General features: G+C 44.2%; 1 protein-coding gene across 1 annotated transcript in view; it reads left to right on the top strand.

The window, feature by feature from the left end:
• LOC308377745 (regulator of G-protein signaling 6-like) overlaps nt 1-25,000 on the top strand; it is a gene marked incomplete at both ends in the record, with an annotated part of 82,462 nt that overhangs the window by 43,645 nt on the left and 13,817 nt on the right. The window contains 4 exons of the mRNA XM_080854482.1: nt 17,937-18,033; nt 18,972-19,022; nt 19,253-19,359; nt 24,707-24,758. Coding sequence (XP_080710608.1) covers nt 17,937-18,033; nt 18,972-19,022; nt 19,253-19,359; nt 24,707-24,758 — 307 coding nt within the window. The remainder of the gene's footprint in view (nt 1-17,936; nt 18,034-18,971; nt 19,023-19,252; nt 19,360-24,706; nt 24,759-25,000) is intronic.

Raw genomic sequence — 25,000 nt, forward strand, 5'->3', positions numbered from 1 at the left:
CTAGTTACACTGAGAACCAGAATTCTAGCAATGTGTGCGCCCTGGTAGTGGTCCCGGCACAGTGCGCTGGCCGTGGCCAAGAGGATAGGGGTTGGGGGCAGAGGGTGGTGGGGATGGTGGTGGAGGGGGGCAGTGTGAATAATTGGACCTCTGTGGAGTCAAAACACCAATGTCAGCATTCAGTCTGTCCCTCAGCAAAACTCTCCCCTCACCTCAGCATTTTAATTGGCTCTTCTAAGGGCCCCCAAGAGGGAGGGATCATCAGAGGTGTGCCAACAGGAAGTGGACTGTTATGTACAAACCCAGGTGACCACTGGACACGGGCTAGCCGTCCCCATATCTAACCCCGGTGAGCACTGGACACGGCCTATCCTGTCCCCACATTTCAGATAGCAGTATCTGATTTTGGAGGTTGGAGGTTCATATAGATTTCAATTCAAAGAATTAATCACGCGTGTCAGTGGCTTCTAGAAGCTCTGCCATTAGAGCGGACAGGTGTTGAGGTGGCATTCAGCTTCAAACCGTTCACCTGTACACTGAGATGCAGGCGGCTGGGGTTCGACAGCGGTGGGCTATAGGTAAGAAAGAGGTAGGTTGGTCTCATGCTGTGCAGTACGCCACTTCAAGCTCTTGTTAAAATCAATGGTCTCTTTTTTTAAAGGGATGTATTTGACATTTCGGTTGTGACCGTGGCCAATTTAAGATGGCCTTTGATCAGTCACTGTGTGCCATGTTGGCCTGATGGAAATTAGCCCTAGTGACTACTGACTATGTTTATGGCAGAGATAGTGACACACCCACACTCTGAATTCTATCTCTGCATTTTACCCATCCAGGGTAGTGATGCACACAGTGAAGCACACAGTGAAGCACACTAACCCGGAGCAGTGAGCTGCCCTTGGCGGCGCCCCGGGGAGCAGTGATTGGGGTTAGGTGCCTTGCTCAGTTCAGCCGTGGATGTGGGCATGGGAGAGCAGTGGTCTACCACTTCCCCCGCCCACATTTTTCCTACAGGTCGGGGATCAAACCGGCCACCCTACGGTTTCCAGCCCGAAACCCTAACCAGTAGGCCACGGCTGCCTGAAACAACATTCTCCTGACAACAAACAACATTCTCCTGAAACATTCTCCTGAAACAACATTCTCCTGACAACAAACAATATTCTCCTGAAACATTCTCCTGAAACAACATTCTCCTGATAACAAACAGACAGAGACAGAAAGACAGATGGAAAGAAAGCCTGTTGTCTGTCTTCCGATGTGGTTACCCAGAGTGACCCACTGAGTCCGGCAAAGCCAGGGTTCATGGCAGATTGGGTGAGGGTTGCAGGAAGTTCGTCCTCGTGTTTGGCAAACTGTAATCCTCTAATCCTTTAACACGCCCTATGATCTTCCAGGGGGGATACCGCCCCGTCAACCAGGTCCAGGCCTTTTCATTTTGTCTTGTTTTCAGACCGACTGAACAATCGGAATATGGAGGTGCACACTGCTTGAATGCCGTCCCAAATGAAACACGGAAAATACTGAAGGCCTTCACAACTGACAGACTATCTCTGAAACAACATCTGAATGCTTCTTTCTCACCCACAAGAAGGAACTCTCAAACAGAGGTTGGGGGCGACAGTGGTACAGGAGTAAGAGAAGGCGTTTAGTAGTCAGAAGGTTGCTGTTTCGATTCCCTGTCAAAGCGTCCTTGAGCAAGACACTGAACCCCTAATTGCTCCTAAATGTGTAAATGTAAATGTGTATACATCCTTGTAAGTCGCTTTGGAAAAAAGCGTATGCTAAATGAGTAAATGTTAAATGTAAATGTACTTTGTTGATAGGAATGTTTGGCAGACACTTCTGGAAGGAGAGAGGCGAAGCAGGCATAGGTAGACAGACATTTGTGGCCTGATATTGCCAGATAATGGCAGTTGCTTGTGATAGCGTCTCTTCCGTGAAATGAGAGCAATGAATCCATGAGGTGAAGTGAAAGCCCCCCAAACGCAGATTGATTCAGTCCCCCTTCCCCTCTCTCCCTCTCACTATCTTTCTCTCTCTCACTCTCTCTCTCTCTCTCTCTGTCTCTCTCTCTCTCTCTCTCTCTGATTCCTCTGCTTTCTGCCAAGCCCTACCCACTCATAACACCCACCAGGTCTGTTTAATTTTACTCTATTGAATTTCTCTGGCATCGGCTCTCAAGCCTTTCTGTTGCCCAACAGGATGTGTAATATATGAAACTGCTATATGGAGCAAGTAATTAAGAAAAAATTAGATTATAAGGGAGGATGGAAAGCAGTGATGAAGCAATGGCTCCTTTTACATTTCTCCAAAGGAGATATGATCCGCAGGTTTTACTCCCAAGGCATTTCATAAGACAGACAGGTTTAACCACTGGAGGGAGAAAATGTTTTTTTTTCTTTTTTTAAATGACGAAGTTGATATTGACTTGGAGAATTGTGATATCAGTTTTTAATAGTGGGCCGTTGGAGCTTATTCATGGTTGATGAGTTTTGAATTGTGGTTTGTTTTCTAGACGTGGTGAGACACACTGTAGAAAGAAAAGTCATCTTCAGTCATGAAACTGTAATTGATCTTAACTCCATTTACTTGCATCCAGGCCCGTATGATTAAAAAAAGTATCTTTCTGTCATGGGAAATAAGAGAAGCTTTATTTCTAAAAATAGATACAGGCATTGGGACCATTTTTTTATGTAACAAACTACTATAATAGTATTCTATTCTATATATATAGTAACAGCTTAATGGTTTGGTATTGAGGTATTGATTGCAATTGAATTCACATTCCAACAAGCTGCCTATACTTCTTCCACATCACTCAGTTGATTCAACTGATCACATTTCAGTTATATTTCACTTTCCTTTGTTGTCCATTGTCCTTGTTTAAAGTGTACAAGTGTAGTGTTCATATCTACCAGAATTATATTTTTTTCTTTTCTTTGATCATGTTCATTTGTCCATTTCTTTTTTTCCGTGTTTTCTAGTGATGCTTATATTGTGTGTGCTGGAGTATGCAGGTTGTTGTATGCAGTGTTGTTTTTGCCTGCATCTCCAGACTCGGGGTGTTCTTACTAGAAAGGGAATGAGGAGCCTGCCATATGCTGCTTCTTCCCTTCCAGTCTGGTCATGCTATGCTGATCTCCAGCACTTTATTCTCTCACTTGCTTGCGCTGCATGAAATTAAGGTAAACTGGACATGGTTTGTGTGCTTCAAAGCTGAATTATCATAGCAATGTTTACATGGAAGGCTGAACTGCGTGTAGGAAGGTTAAATGCGCTGAGAGGTAGCAGGAGCAGTCACACATCAACACCTCCTGTTTTTCCCTTTTAAAAAGTCCCACATTAGGCTCTCAGACCCTTTTTCGGTTAGCACACCGCTCTCCAAGAAGTGCTAAGAGAGAAAGAGAAAGAGAGAGAAAGGAGGTGAGAGAGCGGAGGAGAGGGAGAGAGAGAGGAAGAGAGAGAGAAAGAGAGAGAGAGAAAGGGAGAGAGAGAGAGAGGGAGAGAGAGAGGGAGAGAGAGGAAGAGAGAACGAGGAAGAGAGAGGGACAGAGAGAGAGGGAGAGAGAGGAAGAGAGAGAGAAAGAGAGAGAGAGGAGGAGAAAGAAAGGGAGAGAGAAAGGAAGAGAGAAAGAGAGAGGGACAGAGAGAGAGGGAGAGAGAGGAAGAGAGAGAGAAAGAGAGAGAGAGGAGGAGAGAGAAAGGGAGAGAGAGAGGAAGAGAGGAAGAGAGAGGGACAGAGAGAGAGGGAGAGAGAGGAAGAGAGAGAGAAAGAGAGAGAGAGGAGGAGAAAGAAAGGGAGAGAGAGAGGAAGAGAGAAAGAGAGAGGGACAGAGAGAGAGGGAGAGAGAGGAAGAGAGAGAGAAAGAGAGAGAGAGGAGGAGAGAGAAAGGGAGAGAGAGAGGAAGAGAGAGGGACAGAGAGAGAGGGAGAGAGAGGAAGAGAGAGAGAAAGAGAGAGAGAGGAGGAGAGAGAAAGGGAGAGAGAGAGGAAGAGAGATGGACAGAGAGAGAGAGAGAGGAAGAGAAGGGGACAGAGAGAGAGAGAGGGACAGAGAGAGAGGAAGAGAAGGGGACAGAGAGAGAGAGAGAGGAAGAGAAGGGGACAGAGAGAGAGAGAGGGACAGAGAGAGAGAGAGAGGAAGAAAAGGGGACAGAGAGAGAGAGAGAGGGACAGAGAGAGAGGAAGAGAAGGGGACAGAGAGAGAGGAAGAGAAGGGGACAGAGAGAGAGGAAGAGAAGGGGACAGAGAGAGAGAGAGAGGAAGAAAAGGGGACAGAGAGAGAGAGAGAGGGACAGAGAGAGAGGAAGAGAAGGGGACAGAGAGAGAGGAAGAGAAGGGGACAGAGAGAGAGAGAGGGACAGAGAGAGAGAGAGAGGAAGAGAGATGGACAGAGAGAGAGAGAGAGGAAGAGAAGGGGACAGAGAGAGGAGTCTCTCCTGCAGTTTTCCTCCTGGAGAAACACAAGGGAACAGGTGTTTGCCTTTGAGCAAAATTGAGTCCCAAAATTGGCGGCCCTTTAACAGAAGCCCAGGATGGCGTCCACCTCAGCAGCCCTTTAACAGAAGCCCAGGATGGCGTCCACCTCAGCAGCCACTAAGTGCAGAGGAGGTCTTGGCTCCTCAGCTGTTCCCCAGCACACAGTTTTGAACAAAATGGCCCATAAGTTTAAAAAAAAAAAAAAAAAAAAAAAAAAAAGATGACCTGGAGCAATTCTGCAACTCTGGGGGGGGGGGGGGGGGGGGGGGGGGGGCATGTGAGGGTACATGTGACTGTTTTATTGTTTCGCAACAAGGCCTTTATAAGGCTTTTATGGCCAGTGTAATTACGATTCCATTAAGACCTACATCTCCCAGCTGTCAAACGCTTCTGAACACAAGAAAGACAAGACAAGGCAAATCACAAAGCAGCCAAATTATTATTCTGACGAGATTAAGGGCCCCTTCTTTCAGTTTTTACATTTCCAAACCATCCTCCTGTATCTGCACATATACAGTAATGCTAACATAAGCAATGTAAAAAAACATCCTCATCAAAAGACAAGCTTCGTCGTGACTCTCAGTCTGAATCATCACGATAGTCTCCGTGGTACAAACCATAACACACTACAGCATAGCAGCTCATGGTGCCCCACTTATGCGCTGTCTGTTGATTGGCTGCTTGATTTGGCCACAGAGGTCAGGTGCGGTCAGTACACCAGGGGGCGACTTATTTAAACAAGGCGGCGGAGAGGAAGAAAAGCTCTCCAAACGAGAAGAGAAGGACACGGTGTCAAACATACAAGCTAATTTAAGGAAGAATATAACCTTAAGTTTGAATCATTAAATTGGGCAGGTGAACCAAAGAATCCCCAGATAACTCAACAGTGTGGTAAAAAAAAAAGAAAGTACTGCTATTTAAAATCTAATGTCAGACTTTGGCTAATTCGCTATAAACGCAGGGACTTAAGAAGGACCAAATGAGGAGAGAAGGACACGGTGTTTTGCTGTCAATTCAGTTCAAGTTTAGGCTAAACAGCAAACTTGCTGACAACACCCAGCTTTGGCAGTGACCTATAACAGCCCTGTTTAGCATCTTGAAACTGTATTCTGTATGAAGGAGTTTGTCGCCGCTTCATTCAGTGCCTGTTCTCTGCACAGCCAGGGTCAGTGCCCAGGAGGGTGGTCTAGACTCTAGAGTACAATTCAATTACACTCAGAAGAACAGACAGGAGGAGAGGAGAGGAGAGGAGAGGAGAGGAGAGGAGAAGGGAGGAGAGGAGAGGAGAGGAGAGGAGAAGGGAGGAGAGGAGAGGAGAGGAGAGGAGAACACTCAGAAGGACAGACAGGAGGAGAGGAGAGGAGAGGAGAGGAGAGGAGAGGAGAACAGAGCACTCAGAAGGACAGACAGGAGGAGAGGAGAGGAGAGGAGAGGAGAGGAGAGGAGAGGAGAACACTCAGAAAGGAGGATAGAGGGGCCCAGTCTGTACATTTGATTCAAGGTGTATGTATTTTCATTTATTTTCATTGTATTAACTGTATATAGCGCCAAAACAATATAATTGGCTAAAGGCGTTTTAGAGAGCCCCGTGCCTGAACCCCATTAGAGCAAGCACAATGGTGACAAAGGCAAGAAAAACCTCCCTGTTAATCAGGAAGAACTGACTTCAGTACTAACTAAAAAGAAAACATTTTGACCCTACTATTGGACACAGAATTAGACAGGAAACTAGTTTTAGAACTGATGTGATGTGCTTGAGCATTGCTATAGCAACCCTGGTCAGTGACACCGTCAAGGCTGCCAGCTTTGTTGTGCAACATTGTTCACCATTACAATCACACTAACACACACGCAGTCACACTAAGATATTGATCATAACTAAGATATATTCAAACCATGAATATCCAGAGGTCAAATCTAATATTTGGGTCCCTGCTGTCACCTATATCTCCCATTTTAAGAAGCATTTTTACTTTCTGAGAGAGAGGTTAAAACATCTCTTCATCTGAAGGAGTACACACCAGGGAGTTAAAAAGAATTAGGATGAAAAGCTGTCAAATATGCATGTTTATTCATTCCTGTTTTGGTGTGTCTGGTTACGTTTATACTGTTATTCACAGACACGCTGCTCCCAGAGGTCCACCACGAATGTTATAAATATCCTCTCTATCCTGTGTACTCTGACTTACAGTGACTGTGTGTGGAAATGATGCTATCTTGAGAGAGACGAAGTAGGCTTCTGAAGGTTTGAATAAGTAAACACTTCATCTTTGCGAACACACGCCTCGCTCTCTACATGGAAGAAGAAAAGGGTAGATAATAATTGCAACAAAGTGCAAGGTTCAAGTTTGTGAAGTGAGATCATAGATGTGGATGATGACAGAGTAGACAAAAAAGACACAGTATTCTCTGCGTTCATAGTCCTGGACGGCAGTTGAGAGACCTGGATAGTGAGAAAGAGCTGGGTAGAGGGAGGAATAAAATAAAAGAGAGAGAGAGGGAAAGAGGGAAAGAGGGAGAAGAGAGAGAGAGAGAGAGAGAGAGAGAGAGAGAGAGAGAGAGAGAGAGGATATTGGGAGTTCACAGACGCTTTTCCCCTGATGTAGTGTCAGTAGGCTAACTTTTAGTACTGAGGGGTAGTTTGCCCATCTGGTGTGTGTCAAAGATGAGAGGAGAGGACAGGAGAGGAGAGGAGAGGAGAGGAGAGGAGAGGAGAGCACTCAGAAGGACAGACAGGAGGAGAGGAGAGGAGAGGAGAGGAGAGGAGAGGAGAGGAGAGGAGAGGAGAGGAGAGCACTCAGAAGGACAGACAGGAGGAGAGGAGAGGAGAGGAGAGGAGAGGAGAGGAGAGGAGAGGAGAGGAGAGCACTCAGAAGGACAGACAGGAGGAGAGGAGAGGAGAGGAGAGGAGAGCACTCAGAAGGACAGACAGGAGGAGAGGAGAGGAGAGGAGAGGAGAGGAGAGGAGAGCACTCAGAAGGACAGACAGGAGGAGAGGAGAGGAGAGGAGAGGAGAGGAGAGGAGAGGAGAGGAGAGGAGAACACACAGAAAGGAGGATAGAGGGGCCCATCTGGTGTGGGTCCCATTGGGGCTTTGAATCCTCCAGACCTTGAAGTCCCAGGTGGAGGGTATGGCAGAGGCATGGCAGCTGCGTGGGGCTCCGCTCGCTCTCACGGAGGGCTTTGATGAGACATCTGAGCTGCGGTGTGAGCGTCCTCTCTTCATCTCCTCCTCCTCTTCCTCTCTTCCCCTCCCACGTCCATTCCATGTACCCAGCTGCTGTTCCAGGTGTTCCCAAAAGAAATTATAGTCGGTCTGGGTCATCTCTAACAAGGTGTGTGTGTGTGTGTGTGTGTGTGTGTGTGTGTGTGTGTGTGTGTGTGTGTTGTGTGTGTGTGTGTGTGTGTGTGTGTGTGTGTGTGTGTGTGTGTGTTTGTGTGTGTGTGTGTGTGTGTGTGTGTGTGTGTGTGTGTGTGTGTGTGTGTGTGTGTGTGTGTGTGTGTGTGTGTGTGTGTGTGTGTGTGTGTGTATGTGTGTGTGTGTGCTTAATGCAACATATTTGTTTAAAACAATTATTACCTCGTAGATTGTAAATATTCATAATTGAACATCATTCACTGCGTTAGAAAATGTGTATCATTAATTAAAATCATTCTCTCTTTTTTTTTTTTAAACTGTTGGCAACAGATGCTGCAGATGCAGAAGTAGTTCTCAATTTATTTCAATTCAATTTTGTTTATATAGTGTCAAAACAATGCAATTGTCTCAAAGCACTTTACAGAGTCCAGGGCCTGAACTACCGTGCAGCAGGCACCAAGGTGACAGGGGCAAGGAAACACTCCCTGTTAACAGGAAGAAACCTTAAGCAGATCCTCTGCTCACTGCTTATAAAGTGTGTTAGTTCGTACTCTGAGAGACTTTCTATTATATTAAATGAGCTGCTGTAACTGTAACAGTTCTATCAACCCAATGCAAAGCCTGTCAGCGAGAGGCCATCATATTGAGAGCCTCCATCCAGTCCTTGGAAGTGGCAGCAGTGGCAGTAGCAGTCCTGCTAGGTGGGCGGAGAGCAGCGACAGGCAGACGGGGTTGAGTGTCACTCATCAGGCCCTGCTGGTGGTAAATAAGAAAGCCCTGATTGTGTGTGCGTGTGTGTGTGTGAGGTGTGTGTGTGTGTGTGTGTGTGTGAGATGTGTGTTCCCATGGAGATGATGGGGAGAGCACACAGGCTACCTGAGGTCAGGACAGAACAGCCAGGTCCACCCTTCAGCACTCCGTCTCACCATCTAATGCTAACGGCTCCTCTTCTATTTACCCCATTATCTACACACAACCCCCCCCCCCCCCACACACACACACACACACACACACACACACACACACACATCCCTATCACCTCCACTGCCCCTCACTCTGAGGCTGCATCCAGTCTCGTTATGGCCAGGACCTAGAGCAGTATGTATGAGCAGTATGGGCAGGTGATGGGGCAGGTGACGGGGAGCTGTGTTGACAGAGGCTCAGCTCAGCACAGGCTCCCTGGGATGAACATGTGGTCTGGTCGCCGTGTGTCTGAGCACCATACACTTATCTGAGGTGTTGGCTGCACTCGGGCAAGAGCTCAGATATTTAATGTGTGTAATGTACAAGGCTGAAGTGCTGATTCGGATAAAGGATATACAAGACATATCTATATATATATATGGTTGCCAAGGTATATATATATATACAGCCGCGGAAAAAATTAAGAGACCACTTCAAAATTATCAGTTTCTCTGGTTTTACTTTTTATTGGTATGTGTTAAAGTAAAATGTACATTTTTGTTTTATTCTATAACCTACTGGCAACATTCCTACCAAATTTCAAATAAAAATATTGTCATTTAGATCATTTATTTGCAGAAAAATGACAATTGGTCAAAATAGCAAAAAAGATGCAGTGTCTTCAGATCTCGAATAATGCAAAGAAAACAAGCTCATATTCATTTTTAAACTACACAATACTAATGCTTACACTTAGGAAGAGTTCAGAAATCAATATTTGGTGGAATAACCTTGATTTAAAATCACAAACTTTCGTGTGTCTTGGCATGCTCTCCACCAGTCTTTCACATTGCCGTTGGGTGACTTTATGCTACTCCTGGCGCAAGAATTCAAGCAGCTCGGCTTCTTTTCATGGCTTGTGACCATCCATCTTCCTCTTGATCACATTTCAGAGGTTTTTTATGGGATTCAGGTCTCGAAATTGGGCTGGCCATGACAGGGTCCTGATCTGGTGGTACTCCATCCACACCTTTACTGGCCTGGCTGTGTGGCATGGAGCATTGCCCTGCCGGAAAAAACATTTCTCAGAGTTGGGGAACATTGTCAGAGCAAAAGGAAGCAAGTTTTTCTTCCGGGACAACGTTGTACTTTGCCTGGCTGAGGTTTGTAAAAGACCATAAGGATTGAAAAAAGCGGACTGGAGGGTCTTCTAGTTCGTCTTCTCTGATGAGTCCAATTTTCAGCTTTGCCCAACACATGGTCGTCTGATGGTTAGACGGAGACCTGGAGAGGCCTACAAGCCAGAGAGTCTTGCACCTACTGTGAAATCAGACTCATCAGAGAAGACGAACTTAGAAGAACCTCCAGTCCGCTTTTTCAATCCTTATGATCTTTTACAAACCTCAGCCAGGCAAAGTACAACGTTGTCCAGGAAGAAAAACTTGCTTCCTTTTGCTCTGACAATGTTCCCCAACTCTGAGAAGTGTTTTTTCCAGCAGGGCAATGCTCCATGCCACACAACCAGGCCAGTAAAGGTGTGGATGGAGTACCACCAGATCAGGACCCTGTCATGGCCAGCCCAATTTCGAGACCTGAATCCCATAAAAAACCTCTGAAATGTGATCAAGAGGAAGATGGATGGTCACAAGCCATGAAAAGAAGCCGAGCTGCTTGAATTCTTGCGCCAGGAGTAGCATAAAGTCACCCAACGGCAATGTGAAAGACTGGTGGAGAGCATGCCAAGACAAGTGAAAGTTGTGATTTTAAATCAAGGTTATTCCACCAAATATTGATTTCTGAACTCTTCCTAAGTGTAAGCATTAGTATTGTGTAGTTTAAAAATGAATATGAGCTTGTTTTCTTTGCATTATTCGAGATCTGAAGACACTGCATCTTTTTTGCTATTTTGACCAATTGTCATTTTTCTGCAAATAAATTATCTAAATGACAATATTTTTATTTGAAATTTGGTAGGAATGTTGCCAGTAGGTTATAGAATAAAACTAAAATGTACATTTTACTTTAAAACATACCAATAAATAGTAAAACCAGAGAAACTGATAATTTTGAAGTGGTCTCTTAATTTTTTCCGCGGCTGTATATATATATATGGTTGCCAAGGTATAAATATATATGGTTGCCAAGGTATATATATATGGTTGCCAAGGTATACATATATGGTTGCCAATCCAAACACATCCTCTCCAGTGTCTTGCACTGGCAGATATATGAAGGTCAATGTTAGATTGTCTTTAGGAATTTATGAATCAACTGAAATTGTGCAGAAAGAAGGTCGACAGGATGTCCCTGAGTAAAGGAATGCTTTCTTTCTTTCTTTCTTACCCACACTCTTCCTAACCTTGTGTGAACAGTTCTCTTCACCTCCAGTGCTATTTGTTGCAGTGTTTCTTTCCTCCAAATGGCCTTCTCATTTGAACTGCCTGGTACTGAGTAGGCACGCTGTTCTTTTTCCTCCTCACCCTCCTCCTCCTCCACCTCCTCTTCCTTTCGGATAAAGTGGTAGTTTAAGGCCATGGTGACGTATTGTAATCAAGTTTGTGAGGGTGGGTTTGATTGAGAAGGAGCTCCTGACAAGCAGCCCAAGCGTCATGCAGCTGCTTCCTCAAGAGACTCTTTAGGGAGGTCTTTCCCCCCCCTGTGTTTAGTCTTTAATAAATAAATAAAATCAGGAACAGTCGGCTGCTTGTCGAGTGTGGCATGTAGTTGTATATTTTACTTCTTGAGGTTGTTCTTTACTCTCGTGGCAGTGATATAAATGTAAAACAAAGACAAAAGATAAATAAATCCATTTGAAACTGGTAGGTTGAGTTCTTAAGAACACAATTTAGCAGTTGAGGGGACCCATACAATCTCATACAATCACTATTTGCAAACCGGAAGACAAATTCGTTTGCAACCTTATTTACAATATGGAACTTAAATAGGAGAACTGAATCCATATTGTTGTTTGCTGTGGTTTGAATAGATAATCTGTGCAGCCCTAGACAGTACCCCTGCCTGTGATTTATAATTGAACTGGACTGCTGAAACCTTGTGAACTTTACCAAGAAGAACAAAGACGGTAACAGCATGTTAAAAAAAACAATGTTATGCTGCAAAACAATAGAACCTTTGACATACACCCTCTTGAGGATGGGGTTCTTTTTTCTAAGGTTGTGGACTCACATGAAGGCTGAATATCACCGCTTTGTTTGTTTTTGTCCAAAATAACGGTAAATAGGCTAAACCCAAACTGGCCTGTGAGTTGCAAGCCCTAAGGGGCTGTAGGGAACATTTGCAGCTTTCACCACAAATAGCGGTCCAGCTACTGGGACAAATGCCTGCGTTCTTTTTATGTGGAGAACATAAGGGGGGAAACCAAAAATATGGACTGATCTGTACTGTTATTCTTTTATACCGTTTTAACCATGCTGATAATGTTATTACTTTCTTCATACATATCATATAACTTAAGTATTACAAACATGGTGTGAATCAGGGGCGGACTGGGACAAAAAATCGGCCCGGGCATTTTGAACCAGACCGGCCCATTAAATTCGATAACACACCTTTTTAATCTCGAATGTCTACACCAACCAGGCTTATAGCTAGCAGGGCGTCTGCCCTATAGTCTACTAAAAAATAAGAAGAAACGGGACGCCCTACTTTTAGGCAGGACGGCCTAAAGACTCCCTATTTTTCTCCCGTTTTACCTGTTAACTTCGCTGAATGTGATCAAAATTCACCGTTTCAGTCGCTTCAGTGCTTAGCGAAGTCTAGAATCATACATATGACCTGCCAATTAGAAAATACAAATAGCATTGCTGTATTCCCGCTACAACAACGTTACATCATGATTCCAACAAAACATTGATTCACGGGCTCGCAGAAGCTCCAGAAGACAGCTGTCTCACCGCACGTCACTGAACCTACTACTGTATGAGTTCAACAAGAGTTTGTGTGTTAAGGTGGTGGTCTTAATTAATCTAAATGCAATACACATCATACACTTTAAAGCTTTGTTCAGAATACGGAGGTATAAGATCGGTCGATATTTTCCATGAAAATAGCGACTGAAGAACCCCCTGTTCTCGTCTCCGAGAGGACAGGCTGTATTGCTCCCTTTTCTAGAAGGGAGTCTATTTCCTCCTGTAGGAAACGCGCTTGATGAGGTGGCATTAACGTTTGAACTACGCTCCTGAACTTCGGGGGGGACGGGAAAACTGGAGCGTATAACGGGCTATCATAATTCGGTATCTGGACAAATTGGCATATTTTCGGAATACCAGGGTTTGGGAATACTGGGCTTTCGGAACAATTGACATGGCACCGCGCACCACTCAAACACACAACATAGAGTGTAGGCTAACGGCTGGCTGTTTCAGAGTACAGTAGGCTGAGGGCTAGCAAACAGCTACAGACTTGTCTTGTATTTAGCTATGCAAACGAACTTGGCCATAGAACATAGGTTCTAAGTCAAACATATTTTAGAGACGTTTTAATTCATGATCAGTAAGCTTACCGTAGGTCGTTGTATCGTATCTCCCTGGCTGTAGCCACCAGCACTGTCATCCACGGGAGCTGATGGCAAAGTTTAGCTAAAGGTAGAAGGTGTTTGCTGATATGATGGACGAGACCCTAGTCACTCAAGAAGACGGCCAATGGGCCGCAGACTAGCGTGCGCGTGTCAAACATGTCATTGGGCCACGCTGTTTACCGTCCTAATGCATTATGTAGGCAGGTCCAAATCGAAAGGGGTTTGTGTTGGGTCAGCCCAGGGGATGTGATTGGGCCAGCCCAGTGTCAGTAGGGCCGCTGATGAACTAATTTCGTGGGCCAGCCGGTCAGACCATTATATGGGGAAAAAAATTAAAAATTAAAATTCGGGACCATCGGCCCATATTGCACCCCGGCCCAGCGGGCAAACGCCCGGTATGCCCGATGGCCAGTCCGTCCCTGGTGTGAATTACAGGGGGGTTTGAACCCCATTTAACACGTTGACCTTCGCAAAGTGTACTTTGTACTTGTGTATCAAAACAGAGGATTCCAGTGTCTAATACAGTACATTCTCAATTTGCTCCATTCTTATTGAGTTAGCCAAGGGTTAAAGGCCTTTAGAGACTGATTAAGTGCTGTGAACTGAGAACTTGCTGAAGAGCTCTTGGGCCAATCATAGAGGTTAAAGGTTTTCACACAACACAAGAGCGCGAGGGCGCTAGCTCATTAGATCAATCAGTTTGTCTTCAAGGGGAACACAAAGGATTCAGTCTTCTGACCAAGATCTATAAAAATACCCAGAAAGCGTTTGTTTGTTTGATCAATATTCCATTCTATTCCATTACTATCCAAATTCTATAACTATTCATATTCTATTCTATTCCATTGCTATCCATATTCTTGTATTATTCATATTCTATGACTATCCATATTCCATCCTATTCAAATACTTTCAATATTCTATTACTATCCATATTCTATTCTATTCCATTACTATCCATATTCTATTCTATTTAATTATTATCCATATTCTATGCATTTTAATGTCTTATTTTATTGTTTGCATCTTACTTACTTAATTTTATGCCTTTCATGTAGCTATAATATATATTTGTAAAATGTTCAAGTCAGTTTAAATAAAGGCATTCTGTCCTACGTGTGGGTGATGCTTGGAGGCAATTTCAAAAGCCGCTGACCATCTAGTGGGTGAGAGACTTGTGATAGAGATATAATTTCATCTTGATTACGTTGTTTTATTTCATTCATTGCAAATAAGGTTGATTATGCATTGTGTGTGTGATAACAGATATCAAAGACTTGGGAAAGTGACAAGATTGGGGACCATCTTGAAATGTTCGGTTCAGTGATTCGAGTGTTGCCGGAGAAGAATCAACATTAGTCCTGCTATCTGAGAAGAATACTCTGAGTTATGAATAGCGACATAATGACCATCTTGAAGGACCTAATTGAAATGCCAGTGGCATCAGTATTAAATGGTTGACATTTATGGGTCCATGGCTCTCTCGCAGTAATTTGTTGGCAATACATCTTCTGTTAGGGGCTACACGAATGCCGTGTTTGGAATGGTAATGACATTTCATTCGTATAATTTGAATTGAACACAAGCTTAAAATTGTGTTGCACGGTTTTGATTTTTATCTTTGGCAGATTTATGGAAAATGGAAAAGGAAATAACACGAGAATGACAGTTTGAAGAGAAAGGTTTCCAATAACCTGTGCAAACTTCTTGTGAAAAGGTCTGTTTTGTTCCAACCTGTTTAATGAAACTGTCTCTTTACAATTTTATTCCACAATTATACAACTCAGTTGCTCCCTCAGCCTAACTCAAATATTTAATACTCTTGGCAGGCACCTGTTTATCGATTTATTCCTCGGTTCCTCGATATTAGCATATAGGTTATGTCCTGCAGGCATGAACACATGGATAACACCACACCTTGCTCACACACACACACACACACACACACACACACACACACACACACACACACACACACACACACACACACACACACTCTCATAACACCACACCTTGCTCACATCCGGTGTGGAAGCTACAGTATTGATCGGACAGACACAGCTTACCTCGGGGAAGACTGAGCTGGCCCAGTGATGAGGATAGGATGTTTATTTCTGTTTTCGCAGACAGCCATTTGCCCTTGTGGTCTTATCTCTGTAATTGCAGGATTCTTCCTGCTTTTTCCAGCCGCCTCTTTGACCTTGTCTGTGGCTCACACGTCTGTTTACTCCGATGACTGGCATATTTATTGCTAAACAAGCTTGCCCCCTGCCTTATAAGTCACTCATACATGCCGAGGGGACGAGGATAACATAGCCTATTTTGAATGAGCAACACACACTTTTATCATTCTTAATTGCCTATTATTGATCCAAAGCTTGTGTTGTTTTTTTATCTTTTCTTACATCGATTACTTTACTGTGTCATCATCACAGCATTAAATGATCATTGCTTGCTGCACTCATAGAGGAGTGATAGTGGGACTACCGGGAGGATCAATACCAGCCCTCATGTACACCACGCCATCAATCATGTTTACAGTGGAGCAGTGCATGTTGGGAGAGTGACCTCATCATAAAGACATGCATCACATTACATCGTATGAATCTGAATGAATGTTGGAATGAATGTTGGTGGTGGTCGGTGGGGCCGTAGGCGCTGATTGGCTGCCACGCTTTCGTCAGTCTGCCCCAGGGCAGCTGTGGCTACTGATGTAGCTTACCACCACTGGTATGATTGTCTGAATGAATGGACTGGACCAGGCTACTCTGTAAAGCGTCTTCGAGTATATAGAGAAGCGCTATATACAATTGAAAATTGAAATTGATTGGCCTGAAGAAAGAGATGATAAGTGGGCAGGCAAGCCAACTGAAGGAATTGCTATGGTAACGTCTCCTCAGCTGGCAGTTCACGGCATTGACCTAAAGGTCAAGATATGATGAGTTCCTCAGAAGCACGTTGCTGTTGTTGATAAAAGTGTCTTTGCGCTGCCATTGGGTGTCACTGGAAATAACAAGTGTCTGGTCTGCTAGATGAAGGGACATTTAATGTGTAGCTGCGAGCATTAGCAAAAGCCGGAGGGTGCAAACAGAAGATCATTCTTTCATTCATGGCTGCTCCACCAGGGGCAGTGTGTCAGCGCGGCTATGTCAGTGACCTGCCTGACTTCTAACGGCCGTGGAATTGCAGCACGGTGAGAGATGATGCTAGAAGGGTCCTTGCTGAGAGTGAAAAGAACAGACCTAGACCCGGGCAGCGTTTTCATGAAAAGGCACCTTGATGTGCTCTCATACCTGGGGGAGGAACAGCATAAGGACACCCCCCCCCCCCCCCCCGACCTGTTTCCTAGGGTCGATGGCTGTTTAGTTCAGTGCTTATGATAAGGAAGGCAACAGGGGCTGAAAACGCAGCCATATGTTTTGTGATCATGCAGCTTCATGTGGTAAATAGATGAGCAAGGGGCAACCGTGCAGCACTGCACTGGCCCCACTGAGGCCTCCTCCATTAAGCTCCATCAGTGGCTCCTGCGGTTTCCCCTCTGTGAGCAGGCTGACTTCAGCTCGTGTGTGTGTGTGTGTGTGTGTGTGGCTGACTTCAGCTTGTGTGTGTGTGTGTGTGTGTGTGGCTGACTTCAGCTTGTGTGTGTGTGAGTGTGTGTGTGGCTGACTTCAGCTCGTGTGTGTGTGTGTTAGTGTGGCTGACTTCAGCTCGTGTGTGTGTGTGTGTGTGTGTGTGTGTGTGTGTGTGTGTGTGTGGCTGACTTCAGCTCGTCTCCCGGCAGCTGCTGCCTCTGTGCCGGCTGCCTCAGAGCTGCATCTCTGGTTTAGAACCCCCCCCATCCCCCATGAGACCCGTACACACGGGACGTTGTTAAGTCCTATCTTGCTTTTCCGGTCGCTGAGCGTTTTATCGGTATCGATTTAGATGTTGAGCTGGCGTCTCTGTTCCTCCGAAGGTAGCAGTCGACTAGTACTACTGATGTCTTGAGGTCGAGTGCGTGTAGCAGACTGTATTAAAAGCATAATTCTGTCAAAAAGAAAAACTAACTTCAATCGACCTGTGGTGGAGGCAGTGTTTTTGATGTAGTGGAGGCCTGGTGGGAATAACTATACTTTCATGGTCGAGAGACCATGTCGCCTTCATGGAAGCATGGCTGGAACGTCCTCTGAACTGAGACGCGTAAATTAAGTTAAGAGGAGCGATGTGTGTGCGGAGATTGAAGAGTGTAAGTGTGTCAGGATGAAGACATACAGTACATGTGTCTGTATGGATATCTGTGTTTTGGTCCTGATTCACCTGTTGTGTTGTGAGATGATCTTACCTTATAATAATATTTAATTTCATATCTTGCCTCATGATAATGTTTAATATTATATCATATATTCAATATGTATATATATCATTATTATAATATTTCAAATGATATTGTATATTTAACTCCTGTGCGAGGGCCCCTCACAGATGGTAGAGCATTAATAGAGCATGAGTGTAGTGTTATGAGGCCGAGTGGGATGGGGTGACTGCACTGTCCCTTCACTACAGCCTAATTTCCTTCGTTTCATCCATTTTCCTTCATCCTGTCTATATTAGATAATTTTCCTTCCTCAATCAATAATTTTCCTTCCTCAATGTGTGTTGTTGGTTGTTCTCTTGTAGATAGAGGACATCGTCACCAGAATACAGCATGAGACAGAGGGAGTGCCAATCAGAACCGTCAAGAGCTTCCTGTCCAAGATCCCCAGTGTGGTCACAGGTAGGTCTAGAACTCTGTCCTTATGAGAAAAGAACCTTGTAACATAGAAAAGAATTTGGAAAACATTCTAGAACCTGTAAAAGATATATAAGACCATTACTTACTGTGAGGATGAAGCAATAAGCCTTGTTTCTGCCGAGAGAAATCCATCTAAAAAAACACCCTTTTTGAATTGGACGCCAAAGACCTAATGCAAGAACTAGAAAACTCCCTGATCTGCTAATCCCGAATCCCAAGCCAAATTCACTAAAGATAAAAAAAAAAAAAAAAAACGTTTCTAGACAGAGATGGTGGGACTATTGTAGGTGGTGGAGTAGCGGACGAGACATTTGCAGCGTTAAGCATTAGGCCCTGTGATGACGGATCAGAGGCAGCTCAAGCCTGTGTGGGTTTCAGTGTGAGTGTGTGTGTGTGTGTGTGTGTGTTAGTGTGAGTGTGTGTGTGGTCTGGATTCCCTTAAATCATTTAAACTCACCAGCTGCCTCCACTGTGCAAAAAAATAAACGATGTGGGGAGCATCATTATTATTATTATTCATACGGCTTGGTTGATGTGCCACGGGCGATGTGTATCAATAAACACAATTACTGCAGAGCAGGGCACTCAGTGGACGCCTGCGAGACCAAGAGCTAATATATGATGTGGAATTAAAAAGTGCTTTCCTTGATGTAGGGCAGAGCTTTAGAAGGGAGAGACTCGTTGACACACACGCACACACACACACACACACACACACACACACACACTACCTACGGGGGGAGTCTACACATGAATTACCGCCGGGCTCTGTATTCCACAGAATTAAATTAACACACTAACACTTAGAATTTCTATCTCTCTTGTTCTCAAAATGAATACACAGGCATTCCTCCTCATCACTCTCCCTCACTTTCTCTCTCTCTCTCTCTCTCTCTCTCTGTCTCTATGGTCTTTGTTAGGTGTAGACATTGTGCAGTGGCTGATGAAGAACCTCACCATTGATGATCCAGGTTGGTGTTTTAGTGAGCACGTCCGTCCAGACCAGGCTGTGAAACGAGCCCGCTATCATCACATTCCATTATCCAATTTAATCAAGTGTGACGCCGACACAAACAAGCCATTAAACCATGGTGCCCGCGTACTTGATACGCCACCAGTCGTAGGTGTCAGCAGCAGAAGAGTTGGTTCTCTGTGCGAAAGCAAACCAACGCGGTGTTGTGTGTCGTGTCTTCCTGTTCAGCCGAAGCCATTCACATCGGGAGCCTCATCGCCGCCCAGGGCTACACCTTCCCCATCTCCGACCACGTCCTCACACTGAAGGATGATGGGACATTCTACCGCTTCCAGGTAAGACTGCCTCGTACGGATGGGGCCCTCGTGAGAGAGATGCTTGCCTGATATATTGTGCCCACATTTGGGCACAGGGTGATGTGTGTGCAATTACGGGAGACATTCTGACAGCAAGATTTTCGTTGCCATGAGGCATTATATATATATTTATTTTAATTCTCCCTTGATGTGAATGTAACAGGGAGGTTGGCAGCAGAGGTAGCAAGTGCACTTCATCAGTTACCGCAATGCATTTATCCAAAGTGACTCACATATTGTTACGCATTTATCCAAAGCGACTCACCAATTCGAATGCATTTATCCAAAGCGACCTACATAGTCTTATGCATTTATCCGAGGCGACTCACCTATTCTTATGCATTGATCCGAAGCGACTTACATATTTGTATGCATGTAGCCAAAGCGACTCAAATATTTTTGTGCATTTATCCAAAGCGACTCACCTATTCTGATGCATTTATCCAAAGCGACTCACATATTCTTATGCATTTATCCAAAGCGACTCACATAGTCTTATGCATTTATCCAAAGCAACCTACAAACTCTTATGCATATATCCAAAGCGACTCACATATTCTGATGCATATATCCAAAGTGACTTACATACTGTAGTCTAATGCATTTATCCAAAGCGACTCACATATTCTTATGCATTTATCCAAAGCAACTCACCTATTCTTATGCAATATCCAAAGTGACTCACATTTTTATGCATTCATCCAAAGCGTCTCGTATATTCTATGCATTAATCTGAAGCGATTTAGAAATACATTTTCATCAGTAGGTGTACTCCCTGGGTATCCAACCCATGTTAAGCCACCGGAACATACCTTGATATGTCAGTGCTGTGTTGAATCCATCATTTCCTTGGGCTTGTAAAAACATACATGAGAGGTGTGCAAAACTGTTTCATAGGATTTTCTTAACGAGCGAGTCAGAAAAATAAATGCCTAGGCCGGTGGCGTAAGAAATTCCCTTTCATTTTTCCACAAGGTCTTTTGAATTAGATTCTCTTCCACAGATCAGATTCCCTATGGATGAAAAACGTTGTCAAATATTCCTTGTAATTATAGGTCCTTCATGTTCCAACACGTTCAAGGCTGTGTTTCAATACACCAGCATCCTCAAACAGGATGTCCATGAACCCATTCAAAATTCATTTTGAGAGTGAAACATTTGAAATATTTACACCAGTTGTCAAAATGTACCTGATGATTTGCCAGCATAAAATAACTGAAATAGCTTCCATTGCTACCTGTCCTGGATGCAAACAGAATGACAAACTTGTTGTGGTTGCTGTGAAATGTCTGCATTGTCATGCCATGTAACATTTGCCTCAGCTTTTTCTTTGGAGAGGAGAAATGCTCCCTCCTGCCCCCAAAATTCCACATATGAGCCAGGTCCCCACGGCAACACTCCCAGTGATGTAACAGATGGAGGGGTTGTGGGAGTTTTGTGTTGTAAACCTCCCTCTCGAGCTCTCAAAATACACGCTTGCGGCAAGGCCTGCAGTCATGGCTTTTAGCTTCTTTGGTAGTGCGCACAGCTTCCACCTCTGATATGGAGAGTGAGGGTTCAAACCCTGGGTGGCTGACAGAGACGAGCCGGGGTGGGATGGATTAATGAGCAGACCAGCTGAGACACAAGAGTTCAAAGATGGTTCTCACATATTCACCAGTGTTGTCCTAGCCTGGTATAGCCAGACTCACTTGGCGAATAGACAGGGTCTGGCCACGTGCCATCGGGATTGTTTCTTATCACCCTAATGGACGTAGGATTCAGGTTAATTTAGAAACCACTGGACCAGCTTTTAACCAGTATCGGGGTTGCTATACTTCCTACTTTGCCACTAACAAAAAAGATTTTACATTGGTGGAAAATCTGAGCTAATGGTGCAAGCGGACATAAAAGGCTTTTTCCCAAACTCCATTGGCAGTAAATAAACAATGTCTTTTCCCTCCTTGAAGAATACATTTACACATTCTTCTTCTCCAGCTTAAATTTTTCGCTGTTAGAGATGCTAGCGTTGCAACAACTGTTTGTATCGCGTCGTCTACTGTAGCTCTAGCACTGCCGCCATAGTAATTACATTCCAAACAAACACCTCACTTCTACGTCCTCACACTTATCCTCCCCCACTGGTCACTGAAGGCCACTCAGAATGGCCATCCAGCCATCCATCTTGCAAACAGAGTTTCCAGTCAATCACCACAGTGAAAACAGAACTCTGAGCATTAGGCCGGCAGAATAGTGTTGTCCCCCAAAACAGGGGAAAATCACTTAAAGTGCACTCAAAGAGTATTATTGTAATTCATAATTGTACAGTATATGTTCAGAAATACTTTTTTTTTAAAAAGAGGTCCTCACAAAATTCTACCGTTGAATATCGCTATAAAAGCTCTTGATACAAAATGTCATATACCAAACCAAACAAGTAGTGATCAGAATCTTTCTAATGCAGTGTCTTACATTGCACACAAAGGGCCCTTGGAGACTACCCACGTAAGCCTCATGAGTACGCTATTCATAGCTCTTTGAATGTGGTCCCATAACTCCTACTCCCAAACCTACTTGACATCATCCTTATGACATCACTTCCTTGTTGTTCTCCTGCTATTGTCCCTGTCTTCAATGTAGTTCCTGTGGTATCCCTTCCCAATAGGACCTCTAATGGAGCCTTGTTAATTCACACAACTCCAGGAGCCTATCCATATTCATTTCAGTCTTTATATTCGGACTCTTGTCCAGTCGGTAGACGAAGCGTTTACCCTAGACGATCGGCCTACCGACTGTAATGCTAGAATGTTTGATTGGTTGAGATTAGTTACCAGGCAGGAACGGAAAACACCATTGGCTAATATGTCACCATTGGTAATATGTGTCACGTTTAACGCTGCTGTTCAACATTTAAAGCAACTGAATTACACTTGTGTTAGGTGTAATCTGTAGCGATAAAAAAGATGACTTCAATAACGTGAGTGTTTGATAAAGGATATATGTTAGACATCACAAACACACATAATCGATGGGTTTTTAGTGTGAAAGTTATTTAAGTGGTTAGCTTAAATTACAGTATCTTATCAATGTAAATCCACAGTGGGTGGTATGAAGTTATTGCATCTGATGGCACACATGGGGGGGGGGGGACGACGACATATTTTTGAGAAAGGTATCTCTCTCTGTCTGTGCGTGTATGTGCTCCAAGGTATCTCTCTCTGTCTTGTGTGTGTGTGTGTGTGTGCGTGCCCAGGTTTTTTCTCTGTCTTATGTGTGTGTGCGTATGTGTGTGTGTGTGTTTTGACTTGAGCGCTGACATTTTGTCAGGCTAACATTTTCAGTCTGTGGAATTATCATCTTTGAGATGTGAAGGCTATGCTCACAGAGCTGTGTATTCGCTCTCACAAGAGGACAGAGGGTCCCTTGAGGCCAGAGGGGACCTAGACTAAGACTGAGGTGGACAGGACAATACTAGACTAAGACTGAGGTGGACAGGACAATACTAGACTAAGACTGAGGTGGACAGGACAATACTAGACTAAGACTGAGGTGGACAGGACAATACTAGACTAAGACTGAGGTGGACAGGACAATACTAGACTAAGACTGAGGTGGACAGGACAATACTAGACCAGTGGCGGCGCCAGGGGGGGGCTAGGGGGTGCTAGAGCACCCCCTAGATTGGCCATAGCACCCCCATAGCACCCCCAAGAAAATAATGGTTTATTTAGGCCTATTATTGTTATTTAATTTCATTCTGGGTTCTTAATAAAATGTATTGTGTGATAATAATATTTTAATCACTAAAGAAAATAACAGATTGAAATAAACAGATTGTTCACGTAGCACGACACAGACACGTTGCGCGTGAACGTGATTGTTCAATGAGTAGTAGGCTAAGTAACAGTAATCCTCGCGATAGGTCAATTCTAAGTCAAGCGTTCACAAAATCACGAAAATGGATCGGTATTTGATCCGCAAATTTCCTCGAGTTGAATAAGATGTTCAAGAGGAAGAAAAAATGCAAGAGGTATTGGATTCTGATTTTGATGTAGAAGAAGAGGAACGTCCTGGTCCAAGTTAACCCTCAACTCTACTGAGGGCGCTGCTAGCCATGCTGCTAGCACCCTGGGTGACTTAAGCATGAACGCCCAGGATGGTCCGAAAAGACCAATATCACAAAAATGTTGTGGAAAGCTTGCGCTACACTGCTTGTCAGGGGATCTCACAGCGAGGCCACATTGAAGATGAGGATTCAGCAAACAGGGGTAATGTCCGCGAGTTGCTATCTGTAATTGGAAAATTTGATAAAACCGTTCAGAAAAAGTTAGATAACAACCCGTCAAATGCAAAGTATGTGCACCATGACGTGCAGAATGAGATCAATGTAATGGCAGAAATGATTAGGAAACAATTAAGGGATGTTTTAAGCATAGTTTTTTGTGCACTTTTTGATCTCTTATTATTGTGGTTTTGAGTGCCTACTGTTTGGTCTCATTCATGTTTTTTTTTATTGTGACTTAAAATAATATACCCTTTTTGAAAGCATTTCTGACTCTTTGCCTGTTTAAGTTAATTCTATCTGATATTCTAATCTGCCGTCTTTAGTTAGAAGTGTATTGAACTTGGTATGTTTAGTTTAATTTGTCGCACATGGTAGTGGTGACCTGTTAGTCATCTGGCGCAAACTTTAATCTACACACTGAAGTAAGTGAAGTATTTGGGATTACGTTATCTATAACATGCTGCATCCATTTTGACCGTCGGAGATGAACGCGGCTTTGTGCGCGTCCGTCAGAAGTAGCCTAATGATAATAATAATACGATCGATTTGAATGACGCTTTTTATGTACCCCAAAGACGCGTTAGAGATCAAACGTGTAAACATATGTGACGATATGGTGGGGAGGTGTTGTAGTAGAGAAAAATGAGACTCATATGCTATCACCCTAATTTCATAGCACCCTCAGTAAAACGCCGAGCACCCCCATAGCACCACCAGAAAAAAATCTCTGGCGCCGCCACTGTACTAGACTAAGACTGATGTGGACAGGACAATACTAGACTAAGACTGAGGTGGACAGGACAATACTAGACTAAGACTGAGGTGGACAGGACAATACTAGACTAAGACTGAGGTGGACAGGACAATACTAGACTAAGACTGAGGTGGACAGGACAATACTCCCGAGTCTTGAGAATAATCTCTTTGTATTTAGTATTCACAGAACAAGTGAGCGAAATACATATAAGAAAACGAAATTGCCATATTATTTTAACTGACTGCATTTAACTCTAAATCTATACCTTAACCTTCTCTCTTTCTCCATGTCCATATTCCCATCAGGCTCCATACTTCTGGCCTTCTAACTGCTGGGAGCCTGAGAACACAGACTACGGTGAGCACAGCAGCTCAAACTGCACCAGGGCAGTAGGTGGGGAGGAGGTGGGGGTGGGGGGGATGCAGTAGGGGGGCAGGAGGTGAGGGTGGGGGGTTATTGCCAAGGGGTTTAGTCGTGGTTGGGCCAGTGGGTGACTCACTGCACCACAGGCTGCAAATTGCTTCATGAAAAGCACTGGCTGGAAAGAAGAGAGGTAATCTAATCTGGGGATTATGCTGGGGGTTAGGGGGGGTTAGGGG

The sequence above is a fragment of the Sprattus sprattus genome, assembly GCF_963457725.1.
Source record: "Sprattus sprattus genome assembly, chromosome: 16".
NCBI classification, from domain to species: Eukaryota; Metazoa; Chordata; class Actinopteri; order Clupeiformes; family Clupeidae; genus Sprattus; species Sprattus sprattus.